The sequence below is a fragment of the Scardinius erythrophthalmus genome (assembly GCF_964197995.2).
Source record: "Scardinius erythrophthalmus genome assembly, chromosome: 4".
Lineage (NCBI taxonomy): Eukaryota > Metazoa > Chordata > Actinopteri > Cypriniformes > Leuciscidae > Scardinius > Scardinius erythrophthalmus.
The window spans coordinates 51,923,308-51,939,338 of NC_138224.1; the positions used below are offsets into that span (position 1 = coordinate 51,923,308).

The following is a 16,031-nucleotide window of genomic DNA, read 5'->3' on the forward strand; positions in this document are numbered from 1 at the left end:
ACATGGTATTTTACATTGAACATGACATGATTTTGCTTTATTGCATTATGTATTCCTATGCACTTCCTTACGACTGTAAGTCCATATGTGCTCAATCGTGAAGCGGACATTTAAGATGCTTTTCAGGTGTCTCACACAAAGCAGTGTGAACCAAGGAGAACCCCTTCCTCCACTGAGGTCTGCCCAGACCACCGTACCGCTGGAGGTGACAGGGTTGGTCAAGAAGGGTCAGATCATCATCGTGGAGAAGGTGCCAGGGAAGCGGAAGTTTCCCCATGATGGAATGACACGTCTACTGAACAAGTCACTAAAGGTCCAGATTGACTCTATGAACTTTGCTCACGTCACAGGATTGCAGGAAGAGAACCTGAATGTATTCATCCACCTGCTGGACTCAAGCTATGCACTGGTGAGAACAGGTGTTCTGTGAACAGGTGTTCTGCAGGTGAACACAGCCCACTGAGCTTCTACAGATGCCAACATTGCAAAGACAATTTTTGTGCTACATCTTCAAGGATTATAACAAACGTCTTACTGTGACCCCGTAAGTGTTCATCAGAATTTGACCCACGGGATCAAGGAGGGATCTGTAAGACTGAAAATACTGGTTGGGGCCCTGATCTGAGACAAAAGGGCCTTGCTGGCTAATTAGCATTCGACCTCCTCATACAGCCTGACCTCCTCCCAGAAACAACAAAGAACTCACAAAAGAACATAGTTTAATGTAAATGTTTATGATTGACTGGTATGTTTTTGGTGTCATTTGAAATGTCTCAAAGTGAGTGGTACAGATATCTCATATCCAGATAGATAAGATAAAAGGTAATAAGGTTTATAGAAGTTTAGGGAAAACTGGTTAAGCCATTTGAGGGCGGTTTCCCCACCCCCATGTCACCTGGTCAAGGAAACAAAGGAAGGTGTTTTGGGCTCGCTCGGTCTCTTTTCTGGTGGACGCAGACTGGTTAGGTTCTCTCTCTCTCTCTCTCTCTCTCTCTCTCTCTCTCTCTCTCTCTCTCTCTTTCTTTCTCTCTATATCAGGTACAAGCTGGGTAAGATTCTTTGGTGTAACCATTGTATAATCATGTTCTAGATATTTTAATTGATTGTGGAATTGATTTCTGATATCTGAAATATTAAATTGTTACGTGGGATTATTCTAACTGATCTTGACATTGTACATTTAATGGCTAAAAGGAATAGTCAAATATTCACTCACCTTTAGTGAGACACAGATATTATTAAAACCTTTCATTTATGGAGTCAGATGAATTAACGAGAGAATACATAACTAAATGTATTGTAAATTTAACCAACCAAATACTTTGCATGGGTAAGGACAGAGCACGTGATAACCTTCCCTGTGTTATTGGTGAACCGGCAATTGGACCAATTTCACGGGCCTTACAAGACGATGTCTTACCCTGAGATATTCCCTAAAGTCAGTGTTGGAGAGTGTGTGTGTTTGTGTCAGATGATTAAATGAGAGCCCGTGTTCTCCCTTATACAGGTTATCTGAGGACCATATTCATATATTGTTCTAGTGTTCTAGTGTGACTGGGTTTTCCCGAACAGTGTTGGAGAAGCCGTCCCGTCAGGAAAGCGGCCCGTGTTACAGCGGGCTCAGAGACGGAGCTCATCTAACGCTGCTCGTGTGAAGGACAGGAGGGCTCGTGTGCAATAGTGGACTGCTGAAGCGCCCTCTTGTGTTGCTTGTGTGGTTCGCAGTGGTGAGGAGCGTCTCCACTGGAGCGGGTCTGTAGGAAGGACTCAACACTTGTTCTGAAATCAGGATATAATCAGTCCTTGAGGATGAGGATGAAGCGAATGCCATACATCTATTAGACCTCATTCATCCATCTTTATGACATCATGAATGTCTGTACGGGCACTTTAACGTGTCGTTGCTGATAGAAGTCTTCATTTCCTTCAGAAGATCAAGCGTCGTCAGTGTGTCTGTGATCTCAGGCTCCTCTGCAGAGTCACCACTCACTCACTCATACACACACACTCACTCTCTGAACACAGGCGTCAGTCCTGGGCGAAGGTCATGTGATCACACTGAACAACCACATGTGTGTGTGTCTCATACTCATACTCACACGCACACTCTCACACTCAAGACTCATACACACACTCAAGACTCGTTCACACACTCAAGACTCGTACACACACTCAAGACTCATACACGGGGGGGTGCTGTTTCTAGCAAAGATGTAAGACGTGTTTCCCCACTGCTCTGAGAGAAAGTGTTCCATTTACTCATTTATTTGCGCAGTTTTGTATAATTTCTTTATGCAAGTTGTAAAACTAGTTTACTAACATTAAAAGGATCACTCATATTGACTGTAAGTCACGAATATGTCGTCATCACGAGCGAAAACCGACGCGGGTAAGAGCGGCCGCGGCAAAACTGCACACTCGCCGGAGGATGCTGATGGGGCCTCAGCAAACATCAACTCTACTGACAGTTCACCTGCAAACATAACTCTCATTCAGGGCATGTTGGAGTCGGTCAAAAATGATATATGCAAGAAAATTGACTCATTGTCATCAGATTTGCGGTCAGAGATCGTCACAGTTAGACAAGAAGTTAAAGACTGGCTAGGCCCTTTGCAGCAGAAAGTGGACGCTAACGCTGACACTGTCAGAGAACTGGAACGTTCAGCATCTGATCACAGCGATCGCATAACTGAAATGCAATCCGTTATATCCACGCTTCAAAAACAGGTGGTACAACTGGATGCCAAATGTGAAGATCTGGAGGGAAGATCCAGAAGGAACAATATTCGCCTCGTCGGATTACCCGAGGGAGTTGAAGGTTCTCAGCCAGCTGACTTCGTCTCTCAGCTTTTGCAGAGCTTGCTGCATCTCCAGGAGAAACCTCTGCTAGACAGGGCACATCGCACACTGCGTGAGAGGCCAAGGAAGGGGGAGCCCCCCCGTCCCCTTGTCATTAGAGTTCACTACTTTCAAGCCCGTGATGAGATCCTACGACGCGCCGCGCAGCTATCTCCTCTGATTCATGATGGGAATAAGATATCTGTCTTTGCGGACTACACAACGGCTGTTGTAAAGAAACGAGCTGCTTTCAAGGATTCAAAACGTCTCCTTCACTCATGCCCCGGGGTTAAGTTTGGCCTTTTGTTTCCTGCCGTGTTGCGGATCACTCTCTCAAATGGTGCTGTACACAAGTTTGAGGACCCGGCCGTCGCATTGGATTTTATAAAAAAAACTGTCTTACCTGCAAATACCTGAGGTAAATAGTATGTAGTCAGTTTGACTTTAAACATTTTGTTAGTGTGTACTGACAGAATATGACTCATTCTGCTCGATAACTTGCCTGCGATTGTTGGTTCTGTTAATATAATTATGTTAGTTTAACATTAGTACACACATGTGTCATTGGTGTTATGGACGAAGTTTAACCCTCTGTTTTTACAGTTTTTTGTGTTTAATTTTTTAATTATCATTGCACTCTCTCCCAGGCGGCATAGTTAATTGTAGTTGTCCGAGTGTTCAAAAGGTAAAGTGCATGTGTCTCATTTGGGGAGATGCTTCTGCCGGGGTGGGTGGGGGGTGGTTCGAAAAGGGGTTCTATTGCTGTTCTCATCTGTGTTTTTTTTTTATCTTTTTTTTCTTTTCTTTTTTCTTCTTAACTTGGTCTCCGCTCAATTTTTTTGCCAGTTTCACAGTAAAGAATTATTTCACATTCAAAATTTGATCCATATCGTGTATGACACAACCTAAAATGACGCAACATGTAAGTGGGAGGAGTTTCACATTTGTTAGTTGGAACTGTAATGGAGTGAACAATCCCGTTAAGCGTAGCAAGATAGTACATCACCTCCAACATTTAGGAGCCCACATTGTTTATCTTCAAGAAACACATCTTAAAATTCACGACCACCTATTGTTAAGGAGAAGATGGGTTGGGCAGGTATTTCACTCCAATTTTCAGGGTAAAGCCAGGGGCGTTGCAATTCTTATACACAGATCAGTTCCTTTTGTATGCTCCGATGTCATAGCAGATCCCAATGGGAGATTTGTCATTGTCACGGGTAAAATCAGTAACTTTCCAGTTATTCTCGCCAATGTCTATGCGCCTAACTGGGATAACGATAATTTTTTTAGACATTTATTCTCTGTACTACCTGACACCTCTTCTCAACATCTTATTTTGGGAGGTGATTTTAATTGCTGGATTAATCCCAAACTTGACCGCTCCTCTGTTAGACATAATACACCATCAAAGTCTGCCAAGGTGATTCAGTCTTTTATGGAGGAGTTTAAGGTCTCAGATCCTTGGCGTTTTTTTAACCCGTCTGGGAAAGAATACTCTTTCTTTTCTCAGGTTCATCATACTTTTACTCGGATTGATTTTTTTTTGATAGATAACAGGTTAATTTCTTCAGTTGAGTTATGCTCATACAATGCTATTGTCATTTCAGACCATGCCCCGGTTAGTATGAAGATTTGTGTTAAGGAACTTGAGGGCACACGGCCACCGTGGCGTTTAAATACCCGTTTGTTGTCAGATGAGCATTTTGTGGAATTTGTGTCTAATCAGATAGATTTGTTTATATTAACAAACAAATCTTCAGATGTTTCAGCATCCCTCCTTTGGGAAACTATGAAGGCATACTTAAGAGGGGAAATCATCTCATACACTGCATATAGGGAAAAAATGAAGAAACGTAAACTATCAGAGATTGTTCAGAAAATCGGCCATTTAGATAATATTTATGCAGTTTCTGCATCCCCAGATACATACAGGGAGCGTCTTGCTCTACAGGCAGAATTTGACATTCTTTCATCATGCTATGCAGAGAATTTAATACTTAGATCAAGATACAAGTACTATGAAGAGGGTGATAAGGCAAGTAAGCTGCTGGCCCATCAATTAAGACAGGATTCATCCTCGCATCTCATCCCTCAGATTCGAACTTCTTCAGGGGTAACAACTAACCCCCAACTAATTAATGATCATTTTAAAGAATATTTTATTTCCCTATATACATCTGAACAAACTGATAACCCCCTTGCTTTTGATGTCTTTTTTAGTAAATTGAGCACACCCACTGTCGATTCTGCTGCCCATTTGGAAGAACCTATCACTATAGAAGAACTCAATCGAGCTGTTAGCTCTATGCAAAATGGTAAATGTCCAGGGCCGGATGGGTATCCAGTAGAGTTTTATAAAAAAAATTTAGACAAATTGGCCCCTATGATGATTGACATGTATTTTGAATCATTTGACTCACTCAAGCTCCCTCAAACACTTAATCAGGCTTCTATCTGTTTGATATTTAAGAAGAATAAAGATCCCTTACGTTGCACTTCTTACCGCCCGATCAGTCTTCTTAATGTTGACTTTAAACTCTTATCAAAGTTGTTGGCAGTACGTTTAGAGTCTATCTTACCATCCATTATCTCTCCGGATCAGACTGGGTTTATTAAAAATAGACACTCATTTTTTAATATTAGGAAACTGTTTAATATTGTATATAATCCCTCTTCTTCTGCTGTCCCAGAGGCTGTAATTTCATTAGATGCAGAGAAAGCATTTGACCGGGTGGAGTGGAGGTATCTGTTTTACACTTTAGAAAAATTTGGTTTCGGTCGCAAATTTATTTCTTGGGTGAGGTTACTGTATTCTGGCCCACAAGCTTCTGTCAGGACCAATAATACTCGCTCAGGATATTTTCCCCTCCACCGGTCAACTCGCCAGGGATGCCCTCTGAGTCCGCTTCTCTTTGCCATTGCTATTGAGCCCCTCTCTATTGCACTGCGATCTGATTCTTCTATAGTGGGCATAAAAAGAATGGGTACAGAACAAAAGGTGTCTTTGTATGCGGATGATCTTCTTCTCTACGTTTCAGATTTGGATAGGTCAATACCTACAGCGCTTGATGTCTTAAAGTCCTTTGGTTCAATTTCTGGTTATAAATTAAATCTAAGCAAGAGCGAGAGCTCATCTTCTCCCTACACCAAAAATATTATCGTTAAAACTACACTAAAAATCTGGAGGCAATTCAGACACCATTTTGGTTTACAAACCTCTTCTATTTCTGCACCTATAGCAGCAAATTTTGTTTTCTTACCATCATTAATGGATAGGGCTTTCTCTCAGTGGTCGGTATTGGGTATTTTAACATTTAAGGATTTGTATATAGATAATGTATTTGCGTCTTTCCAGCAATTACAGAAAGAATTTGCATTGCCCAAACCAGGCACGGCGCCAGGATTTCAGTTTTGGATGGGCCAGACCAATTGTGGGTGGGCCTTAAATTAAAAACGTTAAATTAAAAACGTTATCCAATCACTGTTTAACCTAATAAAAATTACTGACTAATATTATCTGTGCGTATAATACAGATTTTAATAACTTAATGCTCTTTAAATGTTTTGTTGCATTGTAAAAAGTGTCAGTGCATAGGACGGACCTATCCGCGATCGCTCTCCATGGTTCTGACCAAAGAAGAGCGCTTTGTAATCTCCATTACGCATCATACCTGGCGTTGTCTCTTAGTGCGCTATGACTCTTGACTATAACTTAACTAAAGGTATACTACCACTAAAGGTATACCATTGCTAGGCGTCTTCAGGGCTATCATCCACTCTCGAGGCAGATGCGCTGGCGCCCTCCTAGCAACGGCGCTGGTCGCCGAGAAAGATATGATACATCATGAGATGCGCAAATATGTCTGGAGACATGACATGTAAGACATGATTTTGACCACTTCAATGAGTTTTGTTTTGTAGAAAGACTCTTTTTAAAAGACTTTCGTTTTGTATAAATTGTATCTTAATTTTGATCAATGTTTTGTCAACCATTTGCCTGTATTTAAAATAAGAAGAAAATATATAGCAGACAATGTAATAAGGCGCCGGCATGATCGCATTGCACGTGAACTGAAGGGCGCCGAAACTCAGCTTGTGCCTCACAGATTTGAGAAATATAGGCTATCTATCTATTATAGAAAAAGAGAAAACCCGAACCACTGTCTGCTGAATTTGCGCAGAAACATCAAAATAGACGTAACCAGCTTCTTAAATTTGTTTTTAAAACTAAACATTTAGACTATTTTAGCACAAATTAGCTTATTGACGATTTTTATAGTTCTTGACAAAATTAGAACGTTTTTTTTTTTAAAGAAAAGTTTTGGGTGGGCCTGTTGAAAAGTGGGTGGGCCTAGGCCCGTCAGGCCCACCCATAACGCCGTGCCTGGCCCAAACACAATTTTTTTAGATATTTGCAGGTCCGTAGTTTTGTTCGGGACACGCACCCTCAGTTTCCTAATCTCCCTAGTGCCACTCCCATTGACTTCTTCCTCAAACCTATTCATGTTATGAAGGGTATGATTTCACATTTTTATGAAGCAATCTGCTCCTTACGTGAAAACTCACTTGCATCTATTAAATCTCAGTGGGAGGAGGACATAGGAGAAAATATTCCAGAAGAACAATGGGAAAAGATTCTACGTTGTGTGCACTCCTCATCCTTCTGCGCCAGACAGGGTTTGATGCAGTGTAAAATCCTTCACCGTACCCACTGGACCAAAGTTAGACTTTCTAAAATATATTCTGAGGTAGATCCCCTGTGTGATCGCTGTCATCAAGCCCCCGCATCTACTGCGCATATGTTTTGGTCTTGTCCATCTCTACAAATATATTGGTCTCTGATCTTTAAAACATTATCTGAAGTTCTTGGAATTTATGTTAAACCTTTGCCTGTCACAGCTTTATTTGGTACTCTCTCTCTTTCACTTGACATGCCTAAATATAAGGCTGATTTTGTAGCTTTTGTCACTCTTCTGGCAAGACGCTTAATTCTAATAAATTGGAAATCACCTACACCTCCTACTCATTCTTCATGGATTAATGATATCTTTCATTTCATCAAACTAGAAAAAATCATGCATACAATGAAGGGATCTTCTGACAACTTCTATAAAATTTGGGGTCCTTTCCTAGATTGTGTAGGAAAGTGAAATGGTTTTAAACACCTGTCTATATCTCTTTTGGCAGTAAAGAATCTTCCATGTGATATTAATCTGAATGTGTCTTTGGATGACCAAGCTTTATATGGTCCCTTATTTTTTTTTTATTTTTTTTTTTATTATTATTATTATTATTATTATTTTATTTTATTATTATTATTATAATTTATGTTGCTGTTCTTGTTTACTGTTTACACTTTTGTCAGTGTTTTATTCTCTCATGCTGAATGCTGTTTGGAAGTAATTTGCATCATATGACAGATCCATAACTGTATATTTTCTTTTGATTATTGCTTAACTTAGAATTAACCTTATTCTGTCCCCGTTTGCTGTATGGTCCTTTCGATGAACAAGAGGGATGGAATTAATTACATATATGTGATATTCCAATGATATCTGTAACTGTGTGATGTACTCTGTTTATGTGGAAAAATTCAAAATAAAGTTGAAAAAAAAAAAAAAAAAAGACTCATACACACACTCAAGACTCATACACACACTCAAGACTCGTACACACACTCAACCTCACTCACTCATACTCATACACTCGCACACACACTCAGACTCACACACACACTCACTCAAACTCACGTGTTTAATAGTGCTAAGATCCATCTGCAACGGGTACACGAGTGAGCTTAGATATATAACACACACACACACACTCTCACTCATTCTCGTAATCATAATCACTCAAACACACACACACACACACACACACACAGAGTTTCCTGCAGTGTCTTCAGTGAAGGCCTCATGTGGACAGTCTCACTTCCAGGTGGCGGGGAACGGTGGCCTCACGCTGCCGGACCTGCTGCCCTTTGACCCCAGCGACTGACCCGACCGGCTCCTGAGGTCAGCGCTCTCGCTCAGGGCCTGCTCCTCGTCATATCTGAGAGAGAGAGAGAGAGAGAGAGAGTGAGAGAGAGAGAGTGTGAGAGAGAGAGAGAGAGAGTGACATATACACCAGCAGAATACCTGAGCTGTGTGAAAGAGCATAAAGTGAGAAAGACCCTGACCAAGTACAGGCTGAGTGACCACTGTCTGGCTGTAGAGAGAGGTGTGTGTGTGTGTGTGTGTGTGTGTGTGTGTGTGTGTGTGTGTGTGTGTGTGTGTGTGTGTGTGTGTGAGAGAGAGAGAGAGAGAGAGAGAGAGTGACCACTGACTGGCTGTAGAGAGAGGCCGGCACAGGCAGAGATGGCAGCCGAGAGAGCAGAGACTGTGTTCACTGTGCTCTCAGAGAGAGGTGTGTGTGTGTGTGTGTGTGTGTGTGTGTGTGTGTGTGTACAGAGTCTGTGTTCACTGTGCTCCCAGAGAGGTGTGTGTGTGTGTGTGTGTGTGTGTGTGTGTGTGTGTGTGTGTGTGTGTGCTCTTGTTTTCATGACAACTGAGGACATTTTTATGATAACACACCAGCAATATGAGGACACTCGGAAAAATGAGGACATTTTGGGGGTCCTCATTTTTCCACGCTCACTAAACAGTTGTAGATGCTCCTAGAATGCCTCTAAACCAAAAATCTCCAAAGTCCTGAAACATCACAATTTTATGACATGAAGTGTTTAAGTGTGTTTATGGTTTTTGCTCGTTTGCGGATACGCCAACTAGTGGTCAGATCTGGAAGTTTAACACACTTTTAACACACATTGATGACGCAATCAACGGGTCCTCATATTGTACGTTTTCACAATATAAAGAATTTATGATTGTTGTTCTTTATTTATGACTTGTTAATTTAAAATTTATGTGATATATATGCTGTGAAGAGTTCTTGTTGTACATGCTGTTGTGATGATTGTTGTATGATTCGAGTCATTGGTTTCAATAATAAAAAAATAAAAAACGTTTTCATACACACCAACTTTTTAAGCTAGTTTAGAATTAGCCTACTGTAATTAACATATTCCACGTAACCAGAGTAAAATAATAACATCACCAATTTGCTACTGCTGATTAAGTATCCTGTTCACTTGGAAGAGAATCAGTTGCTCAATTAATTGAAATTAATCAGCTGGATAAGATAATGTTAGTTTATTAAACTTAAAGGACAACATCATTAATAGCCTGGGAATATCTGGACTCTTCTTTTTAAAAGCTTACATAAACACACATGTATTTAAAAAATGATAAATAAAAAGAACTTGCAGATTGGTAGTGAATTTAAATATGCCTTGTTTTAGTCATGTCATGTCAGAATATCACAGATAGATGAATAACTCCACACATAATATAAGAAATAGGCTACTACTATAAAAACAGATCTAACACTGCAAAACTCTGGTTATAAGAGCCACATCCAAACTGAACATGCATATTAATTAAAATAAATGCAATTAATATTAAGAACTTACTTTCAGAAACAGCATAATCACGCCACGGTGGGCCAGCATAAAAACCCGGTCCGGAGCTGCCACATAAGGTGGAGTCTCTCCTGGTCTTTGAAAACCTTGATTATGCCATAATCCGAACTATCAATAATGTTTAATATATATTTGGGAGTCTAAATGGCCAAATGACCACCCAAATAACAGCAGTAAGTGGCACTTCTCCCTCCCATCGTCCGGTTATCTGTTTGGACAAGTGAAGTGCAGCCTGCATACTATGTGCCGGCTTTTCCCGCATACCCAGAGCCAGCGACCTTCGTCTCTGCTGCTGCAGTCTCTTCAGGCATGGCCTGGTAAGTGGTAAGTTAATTAACGTTACTTTTCTTCATTTTCAACCACAACGAAAGTTAATCTTTGAGTATATGTTAAATTTGACCGTTTTTTTTTTTTTTTTTTTTTTTTTTTATCAGAACAAGGTACATTGAAAGTATTCAGTGACAAACACTATTAAAGGCTTTGCTTTTTTCAACATTTTCACCTACAGATTCCCATCCCAACACAACACCCCAGATGCTAGAAAAAAAAAAATAATAATAATAATAATAATAAAAAAAATAAATAAAAAAAGACTAAAATAAAGGAAGGAAGGAGGGGAGGGGGGTCCTCAAATTACTTTAAAGAGTGAGGAGTATATTCTTCTCAAAATAGTTTATTAAAGGGTCCCATGTTTTGTAAAATGTTCTGGTTGATCCCCTGAGAAAATATTTAATTTTTTCAGTTTTTAGAAACATCATTAGATCACCAAGCCATGATGACATATTAGGTGGATTGTGTGATTTCCACTCTAGGAGAATTCTTTTTCTAGCTATTAATGTGGCAAAAGCCAGGGCATTCTCTTTATTTTTATCTATTTGGAAGTCGTCACCTCTGACTCCAAACAGAGCCATTATTGGGTTAGGGTGAATTTTTAATTTAAAAGCTGAGTTTAAAACCTCAAAGACTGAAAACCAAAATTGTCTCAGTTTAGGACATGACCAAAACATATGGGTTAGATCTCCCTTTGATGCCTTGCAGCGGTCACACGTTTCATCTATATTTGGGTACAGTTTAGCCAATTTTGTTTTACTGTAATGAATACGGTAGAGAACTTTCATCTGAATCAGATTGAGTCTTGCACAAGATGAAGTCCCATTTACTCGATCAACAGCTCTATCCCAGGTGTCTTCAGATATGTCGATTCCTAACTCTCCTATCCATTCTGTTTTGATCTTTTCTATTGATACATTTTGGAACGACATGATCAGGTTGTATATTTTTGAAATAAATCCCTTAAGGTGTGAAGGGACCCTCAGAACTAAATCTAAACGTGACTCAGAGGGCAATTGTGGAAACACAGAGCAGTGGGCTTGGATAAAGTGACGAACCTGAAGAAATCGAAAAAAATCTGAGTTTTGAAGACTAAATTTTTTAACAAGATCATTGTAACTAGCAAAAGTATTATCAATAAAAAAGTCACTATATTTAACTAGGCCTAGGTGTTGCCATTGCTTGAAAGTAGAGTCTAGCTTGGAAGCCGGGAAAAGATGATTATTACATATGGGGTTTTCCAAGGAAAAATCTGTGAGTTGAAATGCTTGTCTGAACTGGTTATATATTTTGAGAGTCGAAATTACAACTGGACTTGAGGAAAACTGCGATGGTGAGAATGGTGACTTCATTGTAATTAGCACGGCAAGTGATGTTGACTGGCATGATTTAGCTTCCGCTGCACACCAGTCCGTATGTGGAGACTGAAACCAATAAACAACTTTTTGTAAATTTGCTGCCCAATAGTAATTTAACAAATTCGGGAGAGCCAATCCTCCATCTTTTTTTGGTCTCTCAAGAAGCTCTCTACGTATTCTTGGTTTTTTGCCACCCCAAATAAAGGAAGACAGCAATCTATTAGTTGACTGAAAAAAGGACTTTGGCAGAAAAATTGGAAGACTCTGAAACAAATATAATAATCTGGGTAACACATTCATTTTAACACAATTGATTTTACCAGCTAGAGACATATATATAACACTCCATCGTTGGAAGTCAGATTCAAGTTTTTTAAGTATGGGACTGTAATTTACTTTAAACAGATCAGTGTATGAACGAGTAATATTAATTCCTAAGTATTTAAATCCTGATTTTGATATGCAAAAGGGCAAGTCTGTATCCATAATCTGATCTGCCATATGGTTTATAGGGAAGCATATACTTTTAGAAAAGTTTAGTTTATAACCTGAAAAGAACCCGTAGTCTTTAAATATTTTCACAATCTGAGAGGCACATGACAGCGGGTTAGTTATATATAATAATAAATCGTCAGCATATAAAGAAACTTTATACTCGACATTCATTCTTTTAATACCACAAATAGACTGTGAGGTTCTGAGTACTGATGATAGTGGCTCTATAGCCAAAATAAATAGCAAAGGGCTAAGGGGACAACCTTGCCGTGTACCTCTAGACAGAGAGAAATATTGTGAGCGTATTTTATTTGTGATTACGGCTGCCTTTGGTTGATGATAAAGCAGGCGAATCCAGGAAGTGAATTTTGAGCCGAATCCAAATTTGTCTAATACAGCAAATAGATAGTTCCACTCAACTCTATCAAATGCTTTCTCTGCGTCCAGAGAAATAATCACTTCAGGACTACTCTCCGACGCAGAGGAATGCACAACATTAAGAAGTTTTCGAATATTAATGAAGGAGTGGCGCCCCTTAATGAAGCCCGTCTGGTCTTGTGAAATAACATCAGGAATTATATGCTCTACTCTAGAGGCTAATACTTTAGATAAAATTTTTACATCCACATTTAATAAGGAAATCGGTCTATAGGAACTACAATCCAGGGGGTCTTTATCTGGCTTCAGGAGAACTGTGATATGGGCCTGTGTAAGACTTGATGGCAATGTCGACTGTTCGAGAGAATTATTGAACATACTGAGAAGTAAGGGAGACAATTTTGAAGAAAATTTCTTATAGAACTCGACGGGAAATCCGTCTGGTCCCGGGGCTTTACCGCTCTGCATAGCTTTGATTGAATCTTCTATCTCTTGAAGTTGTAAAGGTTTATCCAGATTACTCTTTTGATCTTGTTTGACTGAGGGTAAGTTTACATTAGCCAGGAATGTTGACATAAGAGTGTCATCATGTGGAAATTCGGAAGTATACAAATCTGAATAAAATTTTTGAAAAGTAGAATTAATTTCTTGAGGATCCACTGTAATTTCTTGACATGTTTTCCTAATCTTGGGAATAAGCTGGGATGCTGATTTAATCTTTAACTGTTGGACGAGAAGACGACCTGCCTTTTCTCCATGTTCATAAAACCTAGCACGGGCAAAAACCAGATCACGCTCTGTTTTTTCTGTCGATAGTAAATCATATCTTGTCTTAAGGCTCAGTTTTTCTCTATGTAGTTCTGGTGTTGGAGCCATAGCATATTGGTGATCAATTTTCTGTATAGATTCAATAAGTTTTTCCTGTGTTTGTTTCTTTACTTTATTACGTGAGGCAGAGTACGATATTATTTCACCCCTTATTACAACCTTGAATGTCTCCCATAATAATGATGGTGATATAGAGTCCGTTTTATTCGTTAGTAGAAAGTTGTCAATCGCGCTAGATATGAATTGGCAAAAGGTTGCATCTGAAATTAAAGTAGTGTTCAGTCTCCACATAGGCTGCGATGAGTAATTATAAGAAAAACAAATATCAAGAATGACGGGGGCATGGTCTGATTCAACAATAGCAGAGTATTCTACCTTTTTTATTGAGGGGATAAGCCTTTTATCAGTAAAGAAATAGTCTATCCTTGAATAAGTCTGGTGGACATGTGAAAAGCAAGAGAATTCTTTTTTATCAGGAAATAAAAACCTCCATGGATCCACACAGCCAATTTGCGTCATATAACCAGCGAGAGTCTGAGACATTTTTAACAGGGGTACCGTTTTAGGGTTGGAACGATCCATAGTTGTATCCATCACACAATTCATATCTCCACCGAATATAAGATGGTGAGTGTTTAAATCCGGTAACAAGGAAAATATTTTTTTAACAAAGTTAACATCATCCCAATTGGGTGCGTAAACACTGACCAAGACTACTGGAATATTGAAGAGATGACCTGATACAATAATGTACCGACCTTGGGGATCTGAAATCGTTCCAGATGCAGTAAACTGTATTCTTTTGTGAATAATGATTGCTGCACCCCTAGCCCTATGGTTAAAACTGGAGTGGTAGACCTGGCCGACCCAAGTTTTCCTCAGTTGGTTATGATCTTCAGTACGTAGGTGCGTTTCCTGTAAAAAGGCTATTTCTGTATTTAATCTCTTCAAATGCGTAAATATGCGAGTTCTTTTTACTGGTCCGTTTAAACCTCTAACGTTCCAACTAACAAACCGCACAGCTGACCCTCCAGTACTTGTACCTTTATTACCAGTGTCTACCATTCTTTATCGATAGTTGTCTGTGTGCCCAAATATCGTATACCCCCATAAAGATGTATCTTCTGTCTGTGGCTGACGTCCCATAGAAAATGCAGAAAAAAAAAAAAAAAAAAGGGAAACCCCCCCCCCCCAGCAAATGGTACATTTTGACAAACCCAACCAAACTATAATACATTCTAGATTTGTCTGTTGAACAAAGACAAACCGCAGCTCACAACTATCTTTCAACTCCCGATGATCCAAGTCCATATCCTTTTCCGTTATATCCCAGAGCTCCCGACATAATGAAACCAGAAAAACGTAAGCATAAAATGTAAAATTAAGGTGATGTATAAGATGTATAAGCGGACCACAGGTACCATTACAAGACACAGTGCCGTAATGATTAACAAAAAGTGTGAATGTAACCAAAAATAAATAAATAAATGCTATATAAATAAAACTTCTTCAAAAATAAATAAAAATAAACAAATGAAGAATAATATATACAATTTACTACATTCCGGGCCAATCAACTGTAAAGTTGTTCGTCATCATTACTACTAGGCTACTGAATAATCTGTTAACTAGCACAGCTAAATAAAGTGCATTATGTAATAGACCTAAAACAGACCTATCACCTGATATCAAATGTAGGATCTATGACCTAGGCCTAATAAATGAATTGTGAAAATAGGGCATTGCAATTGTCAACGCAGAACACAGACCACCCTAAAACAAAAAGTGCACTTAGAAAGATTGTGCTGAGATGTAAGTTTTCCAGTCTTTGTAGTGTTTTTAGGCCTACCTAGTCAAAATGTCTCTTCTGTAATTCTTAATATTGCTGCCATAATATCAAGGTTTATTCACGTCTGGCAATCCGCTGTTCGTAGAACTGCTGAGCTTCTTCAGGCGTATTGAAAAGCAGTGTTTCGTCCTCAAAACGAACTCGTAGTCGTGCTGGATGAAGCAACTGGAATCGTACATCCTTCTGATACAGCAACTGTTTGACGTTTTTAAAAGCGGCGCGTTTTCTGACGAGATCGGCGGAGATGTCAGGATAGATCCTCAAAGTAGAGTCCTTATACTTTGCCTCATGTTGTCTGGCCCATCTTAGCGCTTTTTCCTTCTCCTGGAATCTGTGAAAACACACAACCAGTGGGCGAGGATGCCGACCTTCCTGTGGTTTTGGCCCCAAAGATCGATGTGCTCGTTCCAATTCAGGAGGTTTTTCAAAAACT

General features: G+C 39.5%; 1 protein-coding gene across 4 annotated transcripts in view; it reads right to left on the reverse strand.

Annotated features, from left to right (window-relative positions):
• Nucleotides 1-1,430: 1,430 nt before the first annotated feature.
• The window catches only part of LOC308689952 (polyglutamylase complex subunit TTLL1-like), a 53,610-nt gene continuing 39,009 nt past the window's right edge, over nucleotides 1,431-16,031 (reverse strand). For 2 of the 4 annotated variants that reach the window (XM_081364087.1, XM_081364089.1), the window contains exon 10: nucleotides 8,579-8,892. In XM_081364087.1, the coding sequence (XP_081220213.1) occupies nucleotides 8,769-8,892 (124 nt within the window). In that variant the 3' untranslated portion in view covers nucleotides 8,579-8,768. Of the gene's footprint in view, nucleotides 1,780-8,576; nucleotides 8,893-16,031 lie in introns of those variants that run through there. The other 2 variants (XM_081364088.1, XM_081364086.1) reach the window with 2 other exon arrangements.